Genomic DNA, 24,406 nt, shown 5'->3' on the forward strand with positions numbered 1-24,406 from the left:
GTATAATTAAGGAAATAGTTTGCAAGGGGGCTTTTTTAATTCGGCCATAAACAACAACATGGTTTGCCATTTGCATAACGACTAGCTATTGTAGCAAGGGTCACCACCACCTAGGCGAGGTGTCACGCCTATCAGATATGATTACCGGACCCTAGGTGGAATTTAATTTTAACTTAATTAAAAGTATAATCCAAGTTAATATGTCGTTATATGTATAAAGTACTATAATACCTCATAGTTTATTAAACACAATTATGACAATCAAAGTTGTATGTGGTTGATATATAAAACATACCGTAGCCCGTGTCTAGATTAAGGAACAGGGATAAAATACACGCGAGTAATTAAGTTACTCGCGCATTAAAATAAATATTGCAGTTGAAATTAATAAGGAAATTTAATTTAATTGTTAAAAAAAAAGAAAATTAAATTAAACATGGACAAAAATTCGAATGCATCAAAAACCATGTCTACAAATAAAGGCAACAAAAATAAAATAAAATATTTAAACAAATAATATTACAAACATCACGGACGGTATTGGAACACATCCGTTAATGTTAATCGGAAATTAATGAAAAACACCAGGAGCGATCTGGACACTCGCTCCTTAGAATTTTCTTAGAAGAAAAGGGAAACACGTGCTCTCTACACATAAACAAAATTAAGTTAATTTACGATAAAATAAAAATGAAATAAAATAATTAATAAAATGTAGCTCATTACATAAATATAATATATAAAAGAAAACGATACCCGGTCTCCGAAGTGACCCATCCGATGGTTTGGATGCTTCGCCGAAAAGACCTGGCCGTTCGCCGTTGACGGCTCTACTCCATCATTGAAAAAAAATGAAAATAAAACAATAAACGTGTGCACTCTAGCACGGTCAATGACAGAAGAAAGAATGGAGAAGAGCCAACACTGATCTAACGGCAATTTCAAATCGATAATGGCCAGTCTTTTTGGAAGGGATCAATACTGATAAACAATTCGATTTTAATTATATTTCTTTTTTATCGCCTTATCTAGTGGTCAGCGGCAAAATAATGATTGGTTGACACCGCTGTGTCAGGAAAAGGTTCTTTCGCGCTATAAAATAAATAAGTAGACATAACCAAAAAAATCAGAAACGGTCCACCTTTGAATTTATGACGTTACAAGATGATGTTGCTTTTATAATTATCCACCAAATTATTAGAATTAAACATTATCTACAGATTTGCATCGAAGCGTTTCTTATGATAGTAATTTTAATCACTGTCAGATTAAATCTATACTGGACCCAACTATACTAACCTAACCTAACGTCCCCACTGTGCCGCTATCTTACTGTGCTGAGTTTTTTTTGGATATTTTACTTGTGGTAATCTCACCTGTCCAGTTTTACGATTATTATCTATGAAGTATCCTAAATATTACGTCATACCATAGCCTAGTCGGATCTGTCCTATTGTCACCTATGATTTCGTCCTCAGATGTGTTGTTAAATTTCATTATATCTAGATATTTTTGTTATTTTTAATAAATTAAAAAAGTGAATATTTTAATTGTAAAAAAATTTTAACACAAAGAGTTACATAGAAATTTTTAGTGTAATTAAAAATTATTCATTAGGAAAAAAAAATATTGATTTCAACAAATTTTGAGCTTTTATCAATTTATTTAAACGTAATTATAAAATTTTCTCACCGAAATCAAACTTAACAATATCATTTTTTGAATTCCTATAAAAGTTTCTATTTAATAATGTTAGTTTAAAACTTCCAAAATAAGCTAAAAAAAAAAAATGGTAAACTTACTTTAGAGTTAGTCATTTTAACAACTTATGAAAAATTTTAAAATTGATAAATATTTATGTGGCCAAAAAAAATTATTCTAGAAGTTTCTCAAAACTCTATTTCAATTCATTAAAATACATTTAAGCGGAAATCTTGGTTCCTAAAAGTGGTAACTGTTGGTTTCTACTATGGTTAATAATTGTCGATATTTTTAAACAAATGTTGCAATGTATTAGCGCCAACGCGAAGCTGAGTAGGTATTGTTATTATGATGACAATGTATGATTTTATTGTCTGTCTACAAAAATTCTTATCTCTCACTGGACCGATTTTAATGACTAACACAAATTTAATATAGTTGTTAAAATTTAAAAAAGACACTTTATATTAGAAATTTAAAAAAACATCTCAAAATTGCACCATAATAAACAATTACTTTTTAAATATTTTTTCTTTGCTTTTTAAAACTGCTGTAAAATTTATTTTTTTAAATTTAATTTCTAACTCAAATGAAATTTTATAGGGTATACCAAACAGAGAATCCTACTAGCTTTGCATCTGAGGTAAAAAAAAAAAAAAGAGAAAAAACTTTGTTTTATTTAAACTAATTGGGCTTGTTTTGATGATCAAATATAACACATAAAGATACAATAAACTTATCATGGTAAAATTAACATTTTTCTTCTGCTGGGGACCGAAAATAAAAGTAAAAATAAAAAAAGATTAAACTTATATTATAAAAAATTATATGTTATAAAGTAATGTAAGTATATTATCTGAAACAAAACAATATCCAAACATATAGTTTAAAATACAAAGTAAATATGATTAAAACAAATAGATTATTATTTAAAGGCACAAAAATGTTCTTTTAAGCATATAAACTATTTAAATGAATTTAATATTATATATAGCTTAATTATCAAACAAGTTTTACTTTTTTAAGTTTTTTGTCAAAAATTCTTTCAATTTTTTAGTAGTATAGTATACGTTAAAATGATCATTATTAGATATTTCATATGTGTTATTGTTTACACAAAACTTTCAATTTCGTTAGACCCTTTAGAATTTCATTGTAATTTCTCAAAACATTTGTTTAATTATTTCAAACATAGTGAGAAATATTTATATAACTTTGAAAATAACATATCAGAATCTGAATTAAGATATTATGGAACAGCAGTACAATCTCATGGTGAAATTGTTATGATCATGTTAGATTCATTACGAGAAATGGACGAAGAGTATGTCGCATCGGATATAATGACCGTAAATTTATATTTAAACAACGTTTCGGGATCTATAAATATGATTGGTAAAGACGAACATGGCGAATTCAATAAGTCTAAAAACTCACAAAATTTATTTAAGGGTTATATAATTCTACATCATTCAATTGTAGAAAGATTGGAATATTTTATAAATGAAAATTGTTTAAATATAACACTTCAAAAATATTTCATATCCTTAACTAATTTTAAAGAACCAATTAAATATAGACCGGACGTATTGCTTAAAGAACTTGAAAAACTAAATAGTAAAATAATTAGAAGTATGAATGAATATTTAACTTTGAGAGATATGTTTGTAATGGAAAATAATGAAATATTAAAAAGTTATTGTAAGATATTGAAGCATTTGGCCACAGTTTTTGAAAGAAAATCTTACTATAATTTTAATCCTAAAAATTTCTTATTTTATGATTTAATGGAAACTCGATCTAATTTATGTAAGCTAGAATTATCATCAGGTTCTCAAGCAAAACAATATGCTAAATATAACAGTGACAAAGAGCTATATGATGTTTTAGATATAGTTCGATATGCCCCGTTGCAAAAAAGGAATACTAATAATTATCAAATTAAGTTATTTGATGTGTTTCGTTTCATCAAGTTCGATTTTGACTTGAAAAATGTAAAAGCATTTCAAAATATAGTAAATACAGCAACTGTTCGTCCATTTATGATAATTATTCGTTTTTATGTTTCATTAGTTCGAAAATTCGTTTTTATTCCTAAATTTAAAAATAAAAAATTTAAATTAGCAATGAAAAATCAAATCATTGAAATGGGTCAACATATTGTTGAAATTATAAAATCCTTTATGGATTTGAATTTATTTGGAGAAAATTTTACAATTTACATAGCGAGTCATTTCAATAAAATATATGAACTTATTTCATCTTTCAAAGTACGCAATAATTTGTTTATAAGTAATGAAATGCATTCGATTCCAAGATTTTACTATGACATTATGAGAAAAAGTAGTTTAATTGGAAGTATTATTCAATTACAGAAAGCAGATATCACAGAAGACAATATTAATGACATTTGTCATTTAGCTGTTGAGGAAGTAAATAAAATTGCTTCATTCGCTTTAGGGTTGAAAAAATATAAGTATTGTTTTGAGATTGCAAATAAATATATTCCTGTGGAATTAATGGATAAGCGTACATTGAATAATATTATCAAGTATAATATCCCATTCGGTTAGTTCACAAACTCATTACAAACATTTTTTTTCTTTCTGTTTAACGAAATGTAATTTCGGTAATTTTTTAATAAATAAATATTATTTAAAGTTTTTATCGTAATATTATTAAAAACAGTTTTTTTACAGCTAAACCGTGAATATTATATAGCATTTAAAATAGATTTAGTTATATATATTGATTCATGTACAGATTAGACTTTGATTTATTTTTATAAAATACATTAAATGAATAGTTTTGTTTTAAGAAAAAATTATTCCTAATGATAAATTTTAAGCATAACATTCAAAAATTAAAATTAAATTTATTCTTTTGTTTTACTATTAAATTTATAATGAAATAAATAAAATTTTTACAATTAAGTATCGTTCATTTTTAAGTTAATATAAATTTTACTTAAAAGTGAGAGGGTTGCTTAATGTAGAAGAATTCTGTCTGTGTGTTATAGTAAAAGTTAAGCATCGCTGTCATTATCACATTATTCATAATTTCTAAATCTTTATATCCTTTAATCTCAAAAAATAATACAAAACTGGTTTTCGAAATAAAAATTTTTTATTTAATCAGTTCTCAATGTAACAGTAAAAAAATAATATTAAATTTCCATTTTTCTTTTGAAAGTAACTTATAAAATATACTGTTATAAATAATTTTTTTTACAATATCTTTGTCATTTCCTATGGTTCATAAAAATATAAAAAACTTTATATGTACAAAATCAATTTTAAATATATTACTTTTTATGTATTTATAGTGCTGCAACGGTTATTGAAATAAAAAAAATTATAAGAACAAAATTAATTATAAATAAATTTAATTTTAATTCAGAAGGGATGAAAGAAAATTATTTAAATATATATAATTTAAATTTTTGAACAGAATAATATTAAGTTTTGTACAAATTTTAAATTCCTAGTCGTTCTGAGATTATTAAAGATTTACCAAATTTGGACCATATTGTATATTGAAGGTTTGTCATACAAAATGTTTAATACTTGACGTAATTAAACACAAAAATTGTATGAATCTTTTAATCTTAATGTTTGTAAAATGAGTATTCGAATTATGTTTGATAAATTTTACCTAAAAAAAATTCCTCTTAAATGCTCTTAAAATGATATTTTTTAAACATTTTTTTTTGGCATTTGTTAGTTACAAATGTATTTCTATCAATATGTCGATATAATTTTTTTGTTTACTTACATATATATTAACCTATCTTATAAAATAAGGGATCTTATTTATTACCCTTGTAAGGTATAAGGGATGAATCTAAAAATTAATTTATTAGAGATAAGTAGAGACACATATGTCTACTTATCTGCATATAACTATATAATGAAAAAACAATTTCACTAAAAAAAATTTTAAGGGAAATTAGATAATTAGCGATAAAAGGATCACTCTTTATAATAAAAATATATGTGTATTTTATATGAAAATTATATGGAAATATTTATAGTATTGTCAAAATTATGTAATATTAATAGTTTACCTAAAGCACAGTTATAGTCCATCTTAGTAACATTACTGTTATTTTTTGTTAATTATCAATCTATGTACATATATATAAAAAATATGTATTTTTTTTTGCATGAATATTATAATAAAACATTTTGTTTTTAGAACAATTAGAAAAGCATGAAGACATATATCGACAACTTTATTTTCCTGGTGTTAATACGACTGACATAGAGAAACGTAATAGCTCAAGCGATGAAAATGATGAGATAAATAATGATGATGATAAGGATTTTGATGAGACAACTCAGACATATTACACTCCTAAATATCTAATTGATTATATACTTTATGAGTAAATTGTTAATGAATATATTATTAATATTATAAATAAAATCATAATGGTTGATTTAAACAAATTCATTATTATTTGTTCATTTATTTTAATCTTATTATACTATTTTAAGTCCAAAATATTGGACTCGGACGTCAAAGTTAATCATTTTTTTAACTTAAACTTTCTGAATTTTGAACTGTAAACCACATCATAAAGTCGTATTAATTTTTACAATTTTTATTTCGGATTAGTTAATTACTATAATGGTTTTATGATTTCGATACCATTTTAATATATTGATTTTAAAAAATTTTAATTTCGATTTAATTAATAATATTGATATAAATTTTTTTCGATACATATAATATACGTATATATGTATAATTACATATTATGTAATAAAGAATTAATACTTTTAAGTAATGTTAATCATAAACAAGTTAATTAGTTAAATTTTTTAGTTTAACAGATATTTATGTAACTTCGATGCGAAGCGTAGAAGGTATTAATTTTACTATGATGTGTTTTTTTCTTTTTGTGTCTGTTACTACTTTTTCTCAGCTCACACCGAAACAATTTCTTTCAACGATACGTCAAAAGATCACAAAATATATATAGTCGAAGACATTACCCTCAAAAATTGAAAAAATTTCCCTCGTTCACTGTAAATGGCGGAAACCTCCAAAATAATTACAATATTAAAATCGTTAATTTTTGACATTTTTCAATTTTTTTACTTAAAACTGCTATAACTTTTTTAAAAATTAACAAATCAATATAATTTTCATTTTTATAGATACTCGAAGTATTTACCTATCATTTGGTACATATATATATTTTTTTGTAGGTCTGACCCTTCACATGCTTTCAGTGGGGGAATCAACATTATTGACTTTTCCACAAAATATTAACATTTTCAACTTAATTTTTGAAAATGTTCCAGAATTACTGACACTTTTATTTATATCTTAAATTTTAGCTTATTTTATGTACTTTATTATGGAAAAAAAAATTTGGACTTTAATTTGTTTTCATGGTGAAAATGACTACCGTATGCTATTTTTGTGTTAAAACTCTCGATTTTATATTTCTATAACTTTTAGAAAAGTTTAAGGATCGATAGAATTTTTTTTTTAATAATTTATAAATACATCTTTGATCCGACATCTGTTTTTTTAAATCAAACTGTTTACCTTTATACAGATGGGCTAAAATTTAAAACATGCGTTAATTTATTTATGAATAATAAACAATTTTTTTTTTAAGCATTGCATAAAGACCTTCAAATTTTATATACGTTCGCCATAAAAGTAACAACTACTTTATAATTTTTTATAATTTCTCCGAAAAAATTACAATACTAAATTGTTAAATATCAATCTCATAATATAATTAATTGCTATAATAAATATTTATTCATATATTATACTTCTAAATCAAAGTACTACTAATCAGGATATAATTAAGAAATAAAATAAATAATAAAATAGAAGATCATGTTGCTTTTGTAATAGTCCACCAATTTTTTAAAATAAAACACTGATTTGCATCGAAGCGTTTTTAACACGCTTATAATAGTTTCACATGTATGTTGTGTGTTCTTGCGTATCCCGTTGTCTATAACCTTGAGACTAGACTGTCGTAACGCATTCACCACACCCTGCTCACCACACGACGGCAACACTAATCCTGTATAATTTTTGGTTTTCGTACCCGTATATCAATATTATATATATATAAAAACAAATTTTTATTGTTTATTATTAGATATAAACATTTAAAGTTTCAAATTTTTTTGAGTTAATATACATCTTTTATTACATAAGGGATTACAAATACAGATAGCTAATTGGATTTTTATGACGATATTAGCAAGCATATAGCCTTTATTATCAATGGTAACAAGACACATTGTTGAGAGTTTATAAACACACTAACTGGCAATACAGAAATTATATCCATTGCTAGTGATAATTGACAATAAACACTCCGTGACTGCAACAGCGATGTCATAAAAAACTAAAAAGTGAAAAATAAATATAGTTTAAAAAAACTGAGAAACACGCTTTTAAAGCATATTGAACTAAAAAGTAAAAAATAATTTTAAAAAGAAGCTTAAAACAATAATGAACGAAAAATACTAGTATTATTGTGAAAAAAGCGTCGGGCGCTCAATATACGAAAAATATGGCACAATGCCCCCACGCTCTTTTTCACAATAATACTAGTATTTTTCGTTCATTATTGTTTTAAGCTTATTTTTAAATTTATTTTTATTTTTTTAGTTCGATATTTTAAAGCATGTGTTTTCACTTTTTTAAAACTATATTTATGATATTGATTTTAATCAATTTCGGATTAAATCTGTACTGGACCCAACTATGCCACGTCCACACTATGTCGTGATACTACGGTGTTGGGTTTTTTATGTCTATCCATAAAAATTCTCACCTCTCATTAAACCAATTTTAATACGTCAAAAAAATCTATTTTGAATTAGTTAAACTTATATATTAATCAAATATTGTAAAAAATAAATATATTTAATTTTGAAATTTTCCCCCAGGGAAGCACTATATAGTGTGACGGGTTTAGCGAACCCGGGGCCCCGAGCTCTGAACTGTACTGACTTTAATTAGTTGGTGCAGTTTACCCTACCCTGACCTTAATTGGTTGGAGTAGTCTGGTCCTCCATTTTTGGAGGTTTAGCGCAGGGCTAAAAACCTTGCCTTAGAAAAAAATATTGTTCAGGAACTAACATCAAACTTGCCTCGGCACCGTGGACCTTCGGAAAACAAGACTGAAAAATGGAAAAATGGCTTATATTTTGAAGCATGGAACATTCGCACACTTTTTGAACCTGGAGCAGCTGAATGCTTAGTTGAGGAGACAGAGAAATATGAACTAGGAGTGGTGGACCTACAAGAGATAAAATGGAGTGATAAAGGAACGCTAGATATTCAAGACACAACGATTTTTTACGGCGTATGTAATAAACATCGTCAATTTGGAACGGGCTTCGCAGTACATAAGAACTTAGTACCTTCAGTAAGAGAATTCAAAAGCATTAACCCAAGGTTATCAGTGCTAATAATAGAAGTGCAGTATTTCTATATCACATTTGTGAATGGACATGCACCCATGGAAGAAAAAACACAAGATGAGAAGGATGAATTCTATAACAACTTGGAACACACACTAAATGAAATTGCACGAAGTAGAATTAGGATAGTCCTAGGAGACTTTAATGACAAGTTAGGGAAAGAGAACATATTTAGGTCAACGATTGGCTACCATAGCCTTCATGATGTAACTAGTAAAAATGAACTCAGACTTATAGACTTCGCAGGTGGTGGAGGACTTATTGTGAAGAGCACAATGTTCCCACATAAAGACATATAGAAGGGGACATGGAAGGCACCGAATGGTAGATATGTCAGTCAGATATACCATGTCCTGATTAATACTAGGTTTAGAAATTGTGTACAAGATGGCAAAACAGTCAGAGGAGCTGACTGTGACTCAGACCATTACCTAGTTAAAGGAAAGATGAAGGTAAAACTCAAGAAACTGTTTTTTAGAAAGGAACATTAGTGGACAGATATGACGTGAATAAGTTAAAGGATACCAATATATGTGGGAGCTTCAAGCAACAATTACATGAAACAATGAACAGTTTAATTATAAATCAAGAAGAGACAATTGATACTAAATGGAAAGTAGTCAAGGGTGCAATAAAAACGGTCACAGACACAGTAATAGACAAACAAAAGAGAACAAGAAAACCGTGGATCAACAACTCCAGCAAGGAAGCATTTAATAGAAGGAAAGATGCCAGGACTCAGTTACTCAACGACCTTACTAATAGAGAGAAAATGATGGCATACAAAGATTGCCAAAAAGAATATATAAGATATTTATATATTTATAAATAATATATTTAGATATGAAAAACGGAAATATACAAAAGAAGTATTAGAGGAAGCTGAGTCTGATCATAGAGTAAATAGAACTATACAATTATACCAGAAGATAAATTCAATTAGAGGAGGGTACAAAAAACATGAGAAGTTTCTTAAAAATGACGATGGTTCCTTGGTGACAGAACAAGATAAGGTATTGGAAAAATGGAGACAGTATTTTGGATTATTACTTAATTGTGAAAACCCAGTCGAGACATTTGCATGTATGCCAACGGAACCTAATGACACTGACTGTCCGCCCCCAAGCAAAGAGGAAATATTACGACAACTTAACAGGCTTAAATACCATAAAACTCCTGGGGAGGATGTAATCCAAGGAGAAGTATTAAAAAACCTGAATGAAGGAACAATAAATAGGATACATAGTATTATAGAGAGTATTTGGCATGAAGAAACCCCTCCAAAAGAATGGGTCACCGCATTAGTTTGTCCTATCCTCAAAAAAAATGATCCTCAAGTATGTAGTAATTATAGGGGTATAGCACTACTAGATACAACATATAAAGTCCTAGCATATTTTATACTGAATAGGGTAAGGCCCATAGCAGAGACGTTACTAGGGGACTATCAGGGAGGATCTAGACCTAATAGATCTACAACGAATCAGATTTTCGTAATAAGACTGATCCTCCAAAAATGATGGGAATATAATTAGGATTTACACATATTGTTTGTAGATTTTAAAAAAGCTTATGATTCTATCCATAAAGAAAGCCTAATAAATATACTCAAAAAATTTAGATTCCCAAGTAAAATTGTAAATCTCATTGGAGCCAGCATCAACCAGATAGATATAAAGGTTAAAATATCTAACACAACATCGCAGCCTGTGAGGGTGACAAAGGTCTCCGGCAAGGGGATGTACTGTCCCCAGTGTTGTTTAACCTGGTACTGGAAATGAACGCTACAGAAAGAATTGCGCTGGGACAGATAACAATAGGACTCTTAGCATACGCGGACGATATCGTTCTCTTAGGAGGTGATATCGGGATGATAAAAAGTATGGGAAAAAAACTTATAAAGACAGCGGAGAAAGTAGGATTAACCGTTAACGATGATAAGACGGAATACTTAATTGTCAGCCGAAGTAACAGAAATTATGGACTAGAACAACATATTAAGTTAGAAGAACATACATTTAGAAAAGAATCACAATTTAAATATCTGGGATCGATTATTACTTAAGATAATGAACATAAGACAGAGGTGTCATCGAGAAAACAAATAGCTAATAAAGGATACTATGGATTAGAAAAAGTACTAAAAGCTAGGACCCTCTCTAAAAATTAAAAAATAAGAATGTATGTGACATTAGTACGACCTATTGTCCTGTATGGTGCTGAGACGTGTATACTGAGAAAAGTCAAAGAACTGAGACTAGGGGTGTTTGAGAGGAAAGTTTTAAAAAAATATATGGACAGTCTTTGATAACTTAACAAATGAATGGAGAAAATTGCATAATCATGAACTCCAAATGCAGTTTCAGAGACCGGATATAGTTAAGGAGATCACAAAAAGAAGATTCATGTGGGGGCGCCATGCCTGGCGTAAGCAAGGATCTCTAATTAGACAGGTAATAGAGGAAGAGCCTATAAGAAAAAGACCTTTAGGGAGATCCAGGTTGAAGTGGGCAGACTGTATAAAAAAGGATATAAAAAAGATAGCACCAGGAATCAGATAGAAAGAAGCTGCAGAGGACAATGACAGATGGCAAGAGTTGTATTTAATGGCATGGTCTTAAGAGCCGAAGCCAATAAAAGAAGAAGAAGAATTTTGAAATTTAGACTATAATTTCAAAGTCACGCTACTGTAAAAAAGCGATATATATTTATGGGGCGCCTCACATTGAGCTTCCGTTATCAAAATAAAAGATCGAATGGTGTGTGTTGATTATTAGTATAGCAATATGATAACAATTAATTTAATATAACGCTCATCTTAGTGCATTTATCAACATTTATATTAATGTATTAATCGATATCTCTCTTGATATTATTCCAATCAATTTATTTTTTTTTTTTCCAGTCTTCAATCCTTAGATTGGTTTGCTGCAATTCTCCATGCTTCCCTATCATTACTCAATTCCTTTAGTTCTTTATAACTATTCTTCCCCATGTCACTTATTATTTGCTTCATATACTCCATCCTTGGTCTTCCTCTTCCTATATGGCCTTCAACGTCGCCTTCTATGACGGTTTTTATTATACTCTCCTGGCGTATTAGATGTCCTATCATTTTAACTTTTATGGTATGCCATAGTATTTTCTTTTCTTTTATTCTATTTAATACTGCTTCATTCTTTATTCTATCAATCCATTTAATTCTTAACATTTTACGATAACACCACAATTCGAAGGCCTCTAGTTTTCTTTTCTCTATTGCACTGATTGTCCAGGTTTCATAGCCATATAAGGCAATACTCCATATATATATATTTTTAAGAACCTTTTCCTTACCTCTAAGTCCATACTATTGGTGGTTAGTAGGTGTTTTTTATTCTGGAAAGCCCTCTTCGCTTGCGCTATTCTACTTAGAATATCATCTTTACAACGGCTATCTTCCGTTATTTTACTTCCTAAGTAGTTAAAGTGTTGTACTTGTTCTATGCGTGCGTTATCTATGTATATATTAAGTTGAGAAGGGTTTGTCTTGCTGCACGCCATAACCTTTGTCTTTTTTTTATTTAATCGCATTCCATATTTGTCCCATAATATTTTATTGACCTTAGTTAAAATATTTTGCAGGTCATTTTCTGTTTCTGCGCAGTAAGCGATGTCATCAGCAAATCTCAGAGCGTTAATTGTTTCTCCCCCTATTCTAACTCCTTGCTTTACTTCTATTCTTAGTTCTTTCATTACTTCTTCAATATATAGATTAAACAGCATGGGTGATAGGTTACAGCCCTGTCGTACACCCTTTTTAATTTTTGCTATTTCTTCTTTTCCATCTATACGTATTAATAAAGTTTGATTTTTGTATAAATTATATATGCATCTTCTGTCGTAATACTTAATTCCAATTGATTTTAGAATATCGAATAATATACTCCACTTTACATTATCAAACGCCTTCTCTAAATCGACAAAGGCTATAAATGTATCTTTGTTTCTTCTAATATGTTTTTCAATTAGTATTCTCAGTGTTAAAATTGCCTCCCTTGTTCCTATGTTTTTTCTGAATCCAAATTGATCTTTACCCAGATTTTCTTCTATCTTTTTATCTATCCTGTTTTTGATTATTCTGGTGATAATTTTGGCGGCATGTGTGATGAGGTTTAATGTTCTGTACTCTTCACATTTTTGAGTTCCTTTCTTTTTTGGAATCAGTACCACAATACCCTTCTCGAAATCACTAATGGCTCTTCCCTTTAAATATATTTCATTGCATATTTTGTACATTTCTTTTTTAACAGTTACGTCTGTGTATTTAAGTAACTCTGCTGGGATTTCATCTACACCATACGCTTTATTGTTTTTAAGGAAGTCCATCGCATGATCAAATTCGGCCTGCAAGATATAATCACCTTTATCATCCTCATCTACATTATCTTCTTCCTCAAATATCATAGTTGAATTATCCTCATATAATTCTTCCAGATATTCTTTCCATCTTTTAGCCTTTTTATCAGCTTCTAGTAATAATTCGCCGTTTTTGTTTATTAGGGTACCTGTGTTTTGTTTCCTTTCACGAAAAAGCTTTTTGGTTTCTGAAAACGCCAGGTCACTTCTTCCTTTTTTTAAAAATTCTTCTATTCCCTTACATTGCTCATCTAGCCATTTTTCTTTAGCTTTTTTTATCTTCCTTTGCACTTCATTTCGTATTCTTTTGTATTGTTGTTGTTCTTGAGTGTTAATTTGATTTTTATACCTTCTTCTTTCCTTTATTAGCTTAACTATTTCGTCTGTCATCCAAGGTTTTCTCGGCTCTTTTTTTTTGGTTCCAAATACTTCCTCTGCCTGGATCTTTAGAATTTTCTTAATATTTTCCCATTTATATTCCTCCGACTGACAATTATCAATTTGTATGTTGTTTAATTCTTTCTTACATTTCTCTTTAAATTCTATTCTCTTCTCATCTTTTTTAAGCATTTCTAAATTCCATTTTTTTGTGAATCCACTTTTCTTAATTTTTTTGTACTTTAGATTTGTTTCCATAATAATTAGATTGTGATCGCTGTCAATATCAGCACCAGGATAAGTTTTGCATTGTTTAATTTGATTTTTAAAACGTTGTTTAGTAATAATATAATCGATTTGATATCTCGCTGTATCTCCCGGCCTCTTCCAGGTATATAATGTTCATTTATGGTGTTGGAAAAAAGTGTTTGCAATTGTCAATTTGGGTTGTGTACAGAACTGTATTAGTCGTTCCCCTCTCTCATTTCTGGTTCCCAAGCCATAACTACCCGTTATGTTACTTTCTTTCCCTTCGCCTACTGCTGCATTCCAGTCGCCCAGGATTATAACATTCTCCCCTGCTTTAGTCATCGCCATTATTCCATCTATTTTATCATAAGTTTCTTCGACTTCTTCGTCATTGTGTGATGATGTTGGCATGTATATTTGGATAATCGTTGTAATAGCAGGTTTGGTATTAATTTTAACCATGATGATCCTATCAATACATTGATAGTAGCTGATCACACTTTCTCCACATTGTTTATTCATGATGATGCCTACCCCAGTATGTCCATTTTCCGAGCCTGTATGAATGAATCTGTACTCATCACTCCAAAAATCACCGGGATCTGGCCATCTTACTTCACTTATCCCTATAATGTCAATATTTAGTCTTCTCATTTCTAGTTTTAAATTTTCAAACTTTCCGCTTCTTCTCAAGGATCTTACATNAAACTTTCCGCTTCTTCCCAAGGATCTTACATTCCATGTACCTACTCTTTTATAGTTTTGTTTTGTTTTACTCAAGGCAGTCTCCACCCGGACATCCGAACGGGAGACTAGTTTACGTCCGGAATCTTTTAAAATGAGTTCACAATCCATAACTGCAGATACTAGGGATAATAAGGTGGTGGTTTCCCGTTTCCTTCCACCTCGCAGTTTTGTAACCCTTTAGATGGCTGCCATCTTCACTTACAAATGTTTGGTATATAGCTGTACCGATCTCCTTGATCTCCATCTACATCCAATACTGGGGAAGCTGCTGCCCTTCCCCAGACCCTTTTGGTCGCCTCTTACGACAAGCAGGGATTGCTCTGGGCCAATTCTATGCCGGGACCCAGACGGGCAATTTATTTATGTGTACTCTGAAATATTATTTCCTTCCGCCATCAATAATATAAAAAACATAATTCCTTTGATATTTTACTTTGACAATTTAACCTTGAAGTTAACACCTGCCACTTCAAAGACGTGTCTATTCCCCTTTCTCCTATTTTTAAAATTTGGTATGAAACACATTCGTCGTGAAAAATTAATCATATTATAACTCCGTTTTCTTATCTGTGCGTAATCAGTCAAATATAACAATGTTCAAGATGAACATGATGAAAATGGGTACGGGAAGAAAAGATATAAGAATGACTATTCGGAATCAACCTCAACCTGAGTTTGATGTACTGGCAATTACATGATCGATACGTTCCAATTATAATAGCCATAACACCAAGTATATAATTTTGGATGTCGACTGATAAATTTATAAACTTTTATAAACATCATTGATGAACTAATATCGTTAATATATATATATATATTAAAATATAAAGTGTTGTTGTAGACTCTAATATGCTGATAACTTGTAGATAAAACAAAATATATTTTATTTTATGTCACCAGTGGTGGATATACATTAGTATGTCGAAGACCGTTACTGTTATATATTAGTGGCTTCACTGTTCAGTAACATGTAGCATCGTTCTCTCCCTCATTAAGATGTTTTGATATAAAAAAGAAGCACGCACTTATGATTTTAAAATAATGTATTTACATTTATAACATAACAAGTTTTTATTAAAACAAGTACTTTTAAATACATAACATGGCGCAGTCAAGAGGTATGCTTGTACCAGCCCCAGGACCGCTGGAGCTACATGGGAACTTAATGGAAAATTTTAATAATTTTAAAAGAAAATATGAATTATATTTGTCAGCTAATGACTTGGAAAATAAGTCAAATAAATTTAAAACTGCAATATTACATTATTTTATTGGGGATGATGCCAATGAGCTGATTGATACGCTTGAGCTGACTGATACGCCATATTGTACTATATTAAGTGGCTTAGAACAATATTTTGAACCTAAACAAAAATTAATAATAGAACAATTTAAGTTTTTTTAAAGAAGTCAACAAGAAGGCGAATATTTGATCATTTCTTAATTAATCTAAGAAAGCAATCTAAAAAATGTGAATTTGGTGAATTGAACAATTATCTTTTAAGAGTGAGGATAGTTCTTGGTATTAATGACAAGAGACTTCAGGAACGATTATTAAGAGAACCAAAATTAACATTAGATCAGACTGTTGAGTGTTGTAGAGGTGCTGAAGCTGCTAAACAGAACCAGTCAGTAGTAATGTCAAAGGGTGATTCTAATTATTTGTCAAGTAATCCAATGGTTGATGCTGTTATTTATAATACTAAAACAGAACATTCTAAAGATTTCAACAAGTTTGATGATAAGTCAAATGGGTTAAAAAGTGGTGGTCAGTCCAATCAATCAATGAAATATAAAAATCATGACATAAGTGTTTTATTGTATGATTGTAAGAAATGTGGTATCAATAATAGATTCTACTCTATTTCAATAATTATACTTATTTTTCTATCTTATAGGTCATCTGCACATTCACGACCCGAATAAAACTCATTCTTATTCTGTGCTTAACCCACTGTACTTATTTATTAAAGCTTAAAAGTGTTTTTTAAATTATTTGTAGTAGAACAGAAAACCGATAAACGCAATTACAACAGATTTAAACGTCCGATTGTGTTTCATTCTATCGTATAGTTAGATAATTTTTTTATTGTACTAATAAAATATTTTGTTTAATTTTTGTTGTAACTAAAAATGAATTGCAATAATAAGTTTAAACATATGAAATAAGAGGAAATTTATTGAAATAACTAATATCATAATTACACAAAGATAAATAAATTAACAATATATGTAAAATAAATTAAATATTAACAATAAATATGAACTAACTGAATGTATCACATTGTCATCAAATGGCAAGGACAATCATCAACATTAGTGGGGTATGAATAATCGCAAGTGCGAAAATAATGTAACGACGCATTCAAGTGCACTATGAACAATGACGAGACGTTAATTTACGATTCATTTATGTGCTAAAATTTGACATTGAACCATTTGACAAGGTCCAAAATGATGGTGACAAACGTAAACACTTTGACTGAAAAGATCTGCATGTTAATGCCATATAGCGTATGGATTAATAATATGTGATGTCCGGATGTGGCACTGAGAGATGGCCAAGAAGTCTGTCTCTCGCCTTCTTACATCTGTTGGCAACGTTAGCGGATTTACTAAATTCATATAAAATTTATTGAAAGTGTCTTTTAATAGATGTATATTAAACATAAGCATAGTTTCTTATTCTCAATATTTTCTAAAATTTATTGTTCTTCATTTTTAAAAATAAAAAGAAACACCAGTACAATGGTATCACTGCATAGTTGAGACAACTATAGATTAATACTGACAATGATCAGGTATTATCTTATTTAAGGACGTATGCATACATTTTTCATGGCGGGTAAAATATTTTTTTAAATATTTGGTTTCACTATCAGCTCAATAGAACTAATGTTTAAGAAAAGAAGGGTGACCTCAGAAATTCATGATCCTATCTTATAAATTAAATTAATTTGATTTATACACAACATCAAAGTTCGATTTGTGTTCTATATTTAAATCACCAAAGTAACGAGAATTAGAAACATTTTATTTGGCCAATTGAACAATGGTAAAAATAAAAATAAGTTATTCTTTTTATTTTATTTTTGTTTTTTATAATAATATTATTACAGGTTTTGTGGGAAGTTCTTCTACAAATGAATGCAGAAAAAAATGTTGATTTTATTAAAAATTTACCTTATAAAATAGGAAATCATCATCTTTACAGTATCATATAAATATCAATATGTTCAACAAGATTGTTCATAAGTTATGAGTTTTTTACGTGTTTAATGATTTTATTTCCCGACTTAATATAGTTTCTAATTATATAATGTATTACGTATTTAATTATTGTTGCACTAAACGAAAAACAATTTTGTCTCGAGTCATATTATTCAATTGTAGCCATAGATTACATGTCAATCAATCTATCAAAAAGGCCTATCAAAATTTATGTTTAAAACATTTTTTTGATCAACGCTCGTTATTAATCGTATCACATGTACATAATTAAGTAATTAGGGTAAGGTATATCATCACTACTACCCTTATGCAGATGACACGATTAAAATATAGTCGCCACTATTTTTTAATATTTTAGTATGCTATTCTCGTTTCTGTATAAAAATAATACAATATTACCTGTCAACTAATCTATATGCGTAGAAAACTTTGAAACATAGTTAAAATTTATTATATGTATTCGATCTTATTTGCATTTAAATTTCAGCCATGAAGAATAAAAATAGGATAAAGGAAATGAGAACTATGATAGGTATATTAAAAACACTATTTTTTACACATTACATTGTTTTGTAAGTGTACAATACTAACAAGCTTACAATATATACTTTAGGGTGGCCGCTATTTACATATGAAGGAAAATTTTTGTACGAAACTTCAGGAGCGCCGGGCGTAAATTTGTTCCTTTATGTCTAATGATAATCTCTAAAAAATTTGAGCTTTATACTACTTGATTAACTGGGCGCACATGAAGCTCAAAGTTTTGGAAAAATATGAAAAATTTCAGTGTTTTACATTTTTAGACTACAGACTTTGTTTTACGAAAAATATTATAATATATAATATTTTAGCTATTGTAATTTTCTATAAAAAAGGTCTTCTTACAATTTCGCGTTTATTTAATACTTTTTGGTTAAAATAATAAAACTCGACAATACTCGTGATTTATGAAAACTTCCAACTATTTGGTTTTTTGTAATTATCTGGTTTAATTTTCGCATTACAAAAAAAATTTTAAACATAAATTTGTTTAAAATGATATTTTAAATAAAAAATGTTATTAGATAATTTCCTTTAAAACTGATAGTTTTTGAAGTATTGATAAATATAATAAAAATATTTTATCGATATGTTCTAATTTTTATAACGTGAACTATTTTGTGCTATTTATATCATACTGTGCCATGATTTCTGGATTCCGTTTAATAAACCTGTTTACTGATAATTTTTCTAAGTACAATAACAAAAAAAAAATATCTTAGAATGACAAAGTACTATCATTAANAATATCTTAGAATGACAAAGTACTAACATTAACAGAGTTATAGGACGTGATAACACAATATTTTTGTAGTTTCTGAACTTTTTATCTCTACTAGCGATTGTCTTTTTTTTATATTATAATAAGTATCAATTTTTTAATTGTGTTAAGTATGTCGTCACTTCGCCAAAAAATTTTTCTTGTTGGATTTTTTAAACACCAAATAACCGGAAGTAAATTACCTTCAAATGGTGACTGTTTACGTGTTTTATTTTATAATATGCGAATTGCCAAGCTTAACTTTAATGTCAGTGCATCATTGGTTATTGAAGAATGTGTTATATACTGGAAAAAAGCAAAAATTCCTACACAAGAACTACATAAATGTAAATTAAAACTACAAAAACTTTATGAAGTGTGGCAATCACTCTCCAAAACTATTAATAGAACAAGTGAAAGTTTGAATAAACAGCGAACTGAATTTAGCGATTCTTTAAATGATTTGTTCGATATAGCACATAGAGATGCATTAATACTTATTAAGTACGATGAGGATAAGCAATTTTTAATCAAACAGCGCGAAAAAGGACGAACAGGCTGTATGGTAGGTATTGATAAAAAAGAAGAACTATTGGAAAAAACACGACAGCTAAGGATAGAAAAAGAAAACGAAAGAAAACGCAAATCTGCAGACATTGGCATTCCTTCTACTTCAGGTATGGCCATCAAAAGTACTAATATTAAAAAAAAACCATTTATTTTTAAGAGTATTGAACCGTGAACAGTGAGGGTATGATGTATCATTCTATCCAATCGATTACAGTTCTTGACTTACAAATTTTATATTTAAGTCATATTAATAAAAATATAAGCTTTTATAAAAGGACAAAAATTATTATACTATTGTATTGTAATATTTTAGCGGAGTTTGATGTTGCCGATTCTGAGAATTGTTCATCTGATTCGCAAATTGATTGCATCGAAGAAGAAATAGTTCAAGAACAAGAAATAAAAATCTATGAAAATCCCACAAAAAGGCCCCGCAAAGAATTATTAACCTCTCGACTATCTGCAGCTTTAGATAGATGTAACGTTAGTGGGCGAGATTGTATACATTTAATTATGGCTTTTTTGGATGCTGTATCTCTAGATCCATCGTCTTATGTTTTAAATCGGACATCAATTTCAAAACAACGGGAACAATTTCGAAAAAAAAATTACATAAGAATTAAAGAAAAATTTTCTCAGCTTAATGACAAAATAGTAACAATCCATTGGGACACTAAATTACTACATGATATAAGTGGAAAATCAGTCGAAAGATTGGCTGTAATTGCTACAGGTGCTGGTACTAAACAACTTTTAGGTGTTCCAGAAATACCTGCTGCTACCGGACTTGAAATGGCATCAGCTGTATATGATACGTTGGAAAGTTGGAACTTAATAAAAAATGTCCAAGCAATTGGATTTGATACTACAGCGTCAAATACTGGCAGGATAAAAGGAGCATGCATGTTATTGGAACAAAAATTAGAAAGGGATTTATTATATTTTGGCTGCCGACATCACGTTTCAGAAATAGTATTAGCAGCTGTATTTGGGAAATCTAAATTTTCAATTTCTGGGCCTGATATCCCACTATTTAAAAGGTTCCAAGCTAATTGGTCCCAAGTAAATACAAATAATTTTGTTCCAGGCATAAATAGTTCTGAAATAAGAAGTGTTGTTGGTGATGACTTGGATAATATTTTGAAAAATTATAATATTGCTATTTATAAAAAATATCCTCGTGAAGACTATCGTGAGCTTATTGATCTTGCAATCATTTTTTTGGGTGGAATACCCCCCGGAGGTATACAATTTAAGAAACCAGGAGCCTATCACATGGCAAGGTGGATGGCTAAAGCCATATATGCATTAAAAATTTATTTATTTCGTACTGAGTTNTTACATGGCAAGGTGGATGGCTAAAGCCATATATGCATTAAAAATTTATTTATTTCGTACTGAGTTCAATTTAACTAAAAAAGAAGAAAAATCATTAACTCTATTTACATGTTTTATTGTAAAATGCTACATTATATATTGGATTTATGCACCAGAGGCAATATGTGCACCATTAAAAGATATTCAGTTTTTACGAAAATTGTATCAATATAAAGATATTGATCAAAATATCTCTGAGATAGCTATTGGAAAGTTAGTCAATCATTTATACTATTTAACAAACGAATGTGTAGCTTTTTCATTGTTTGATGATAGTATAAGTGTTGATACTAAAATCAAAATGGTAGAACAAATGACAACACTTGCTGAAATTGACGAAGACAACAAAGACTACCAAATAAAAAAGCTGTCTTTAAATTTAAATCAAGTACCTTTATTTTTAGAAAAATGTGATGATGATGTATTAATATCCCTGTTTAATGGACATTCAAAAAATATTTTTCAACGATACAAAATTAAAAATTTTTTACATATACACCCATCTCAGTGGTCAAGCTCTCGCGAATACCAACAAGGTAAACAAATTATTAAGGAGCTAAAAGTAGTAAACGATTCAGCTGAAAGGGGCATAAAACTTATACAAGATTTCAATAAAAGTATAACAAGAAACGAATCACAAAAACAATTCTTGTTACAAGTAAATATATATTTTTTTTAAAAGGTTACTTAAAATTATTTTTAACAATATTTTTTTTAGGTGGTACAAGATTACAGAACTCAATATCCTCAGGCGACAAAAAAAGTTTTGAATCAGGCGTATAATAAATAAATTCTTTGATTTCAATAGTAAATCATATAGAATATATACATATGAATATAACTGCATTTTTATTATAATTATTTTTTTTTTAAGTGTTGTTTTGTAAAAGTATTGGGCAATTATTTTAAATATTTTTATAAATTTTTCAAAAACTATCAGTTTTAAAGGAAATTATCTAATAACATTTTTTATTTAAAATATCATTTTAAACAAATTTATGTTTAAAATTTTTTTTGTAATGCGAAAATTAAACCAGATAATTACAAAAAACCAAATAGTTGGAAGTTTTCATAAATCACGAGTATTGTCGAGTTTTATTATTTTAACCAAAAAGTATTAAATAAACGCGAAATTGTAAGAAGACCTTTTTTATAGAAAATTACAATAGCTAAAATATTATATATTATAATATTTTTCGTAAAACAAAGTCTGTAGTCTAAAAATGTAAAACACTGAAATTTTTCATATTTTTCCAAAACTTTGAGCTTCATGTGCGCCCAGTTAATCAAGTAGTATAAAGCTCAAATTTTTTAGAGATTATCATTAGACATAAAGGAACAAATTTATACCCGGCGCTTCTCAAATTTTAAAACTTAAAAAATAGCGACCACCCTAATATACTTTCATAATAAAACGAATAATAAACTGCACTAAGTATACGACTAGACATTTATGGATTCCTTGATAAAATTTGTGATTACTATTACATTACTTCGAACTGTAAATATAAATGAAGTTATAATACATTCTATAACATATAAATCTAAGAAAACTAATTTTTTAAGTGTTTTTATAACATTTATCGAAATAAATATTTTACTATTACAATATACTCACTTTATTTGTATCAATGTACAGACTGTTCAAAATGTAAGGAAAATGTATTTTTGAAATAATTTTATTAATTTGAAAACTAATTTTTATAGTATTAAGACAATTTCCTTAACATGAGCACATCAATTATACATTTTTTTCTACAATTGAAAACACATTAAATTATAATAAAATATTTTATTAAAAAATCCGATTAATTATTTGATAACATTTCATATTGCAAAAATTATAACAAATTTTATCACTAGATTCAAATTATTATGAGTATTAAGTAATCCAAACATTAATTACTAACTTATGTTATTCAAATCTGTAAAAAATCATGACTAGACTAATAAAATACGAGATTGCCTAAAATTTTCTAGAACTTTTGATCTTTTAATATAATATTGAATAAATAATATTAATATAATAATCCCCTAAAAATTCGTTTCGCGTTAGAAATTAGATAAAAAAATTAGAAAATTTTACAAGTGTTAATATTCATAGGCCAATATAATTAGCTGTAATCATTGTCACATATTTATGAACAGTTTTGTTTCTATGATTACGTAACTTATTATTAAATAATTAACATTGTTTCTAAGAAAATAATTGCACTCCGTAATTTTACGTACTAAAATATTTCAATAGACAATTAATTTTTTCAAGTTTTTTGGAAATATTTGATTCGATTAATAATATTTTTGTAGAAATGGAATACGTGAGTGATTCTGAAGTACCACGACGATTTGATAACACATCATATTTTCTATCTATGGGAAGAACAAACCTCAGGTACCCGCCACCGTTGCCTATTGCACAACAAATTTTGACCAAGTCAATTTGGAAAAAAACACCGCCCGCTCCAAAATTCACTGCGCACCCTAAAGGAACAATTGTCGCTTTGATTTGGGATTTAAAGATAAATTATTCGTATGCTAAAATAGTTAGTTTCGAAATTTATTATTGTAAAGAGACAAACGCTATTCCACGCGCAGCAATGTGGTAAAAGATCGGTATGGTTGACTGTTGTTCATTACCTATGGGTTATGAAATAGGTAACGTCAAGTATACGTATCATTTCGGTATCAGAGCTGTAGACGAACACGGTAGACGTGGGCCTTTTGGTTTACAAAAAGTTCGTATGGAATATGTGGAGAGTAGTCAACAAAAAAAATTAGACAGTAAGGTCGTTCAGTTGGATGAATCTCAAGTTCCTTTGACACCCAACATTCAGGTTGGACCTTGTGAAACTAACACGGCGTCTTCCTGTTCATACGATCATATATCGTACACAATTCGATCTAGTTCAGTTATATGGCCAAATATTAATAGAATGGCGAAATGTCTTAATCGCAAAAAGAGTATCCGCCACCGTTGCCT

At 28.7% G+C, this 24,406-nt stretch overlaps 2 protein-coding genes and 1 pseudogene across 2 annotated transcripts; 2 read left to right on the forward strand and 1 right to left on the reverse strand.

Moving 5' to 3' along the window:
• Positions 1-2,777: 2,777 nt before the first annotated feature.
• On the forward strand, positions 2,778-10,172 carry LOC126907229 (uncharacterized; annotated as a pseudogene).
• Positions 10,173-14,351: 4,179 nt separating this feature from the next.
• LOC126907230 (craniofacial development protein 2-like) lies at positions 14,352-15,053 on the reverse strand. The gene has a single exon (XM_050688344.1). It carries the CDS (start codon positions 15,051-15,053, stop codon positions 14,352-14,354), a length of 702 nt encoding a protein of 233 aa, XP_050544301.1.
• Positions 15,054-21,488: 6,435 nt separating this feature from the next.
• On the forward strand, positions 21,489-22,498 carry LOC126907552 (uncharacterized). The gene is made up of 2 exons (XM_050688919.1): positions 21,489-22,084; positions 22,145-22,498. The coding sequence occupies exons 1-2, from the start codon at positions 21,728-21,730 to the stop codon at positions 22,214-22,216; spliced, it is 429 nt and encodes a 142-aa protein (XP_050544876.1). The 5' UTR covers positions 21,489-21,727; the 3' UTR covers positions 22,217-22,498.
• The last annotated feature ends 1,908 nt before the right edge of the window (positions 22,499-24,406 follow it).

This window comes from Daktulosphaira vitifoliae, unplaced genomic scaffold (assembly GCF_025091365.1).
Source record: "Daktulosphaira vitifoliae isolate Bord-2020 unplaced genomic scaffold, ASM2509136v1 Scaffold_5, whole genome shotgun sequence".
Classification (NCBI taxonomy): domain Eukaryota; kingdom Metazoa; phylum Arthropoda; class Insecta; order Hemiptera; family Phylloxeridae; genus Daktulosphaira; species Daktulosphaira vitifoliae.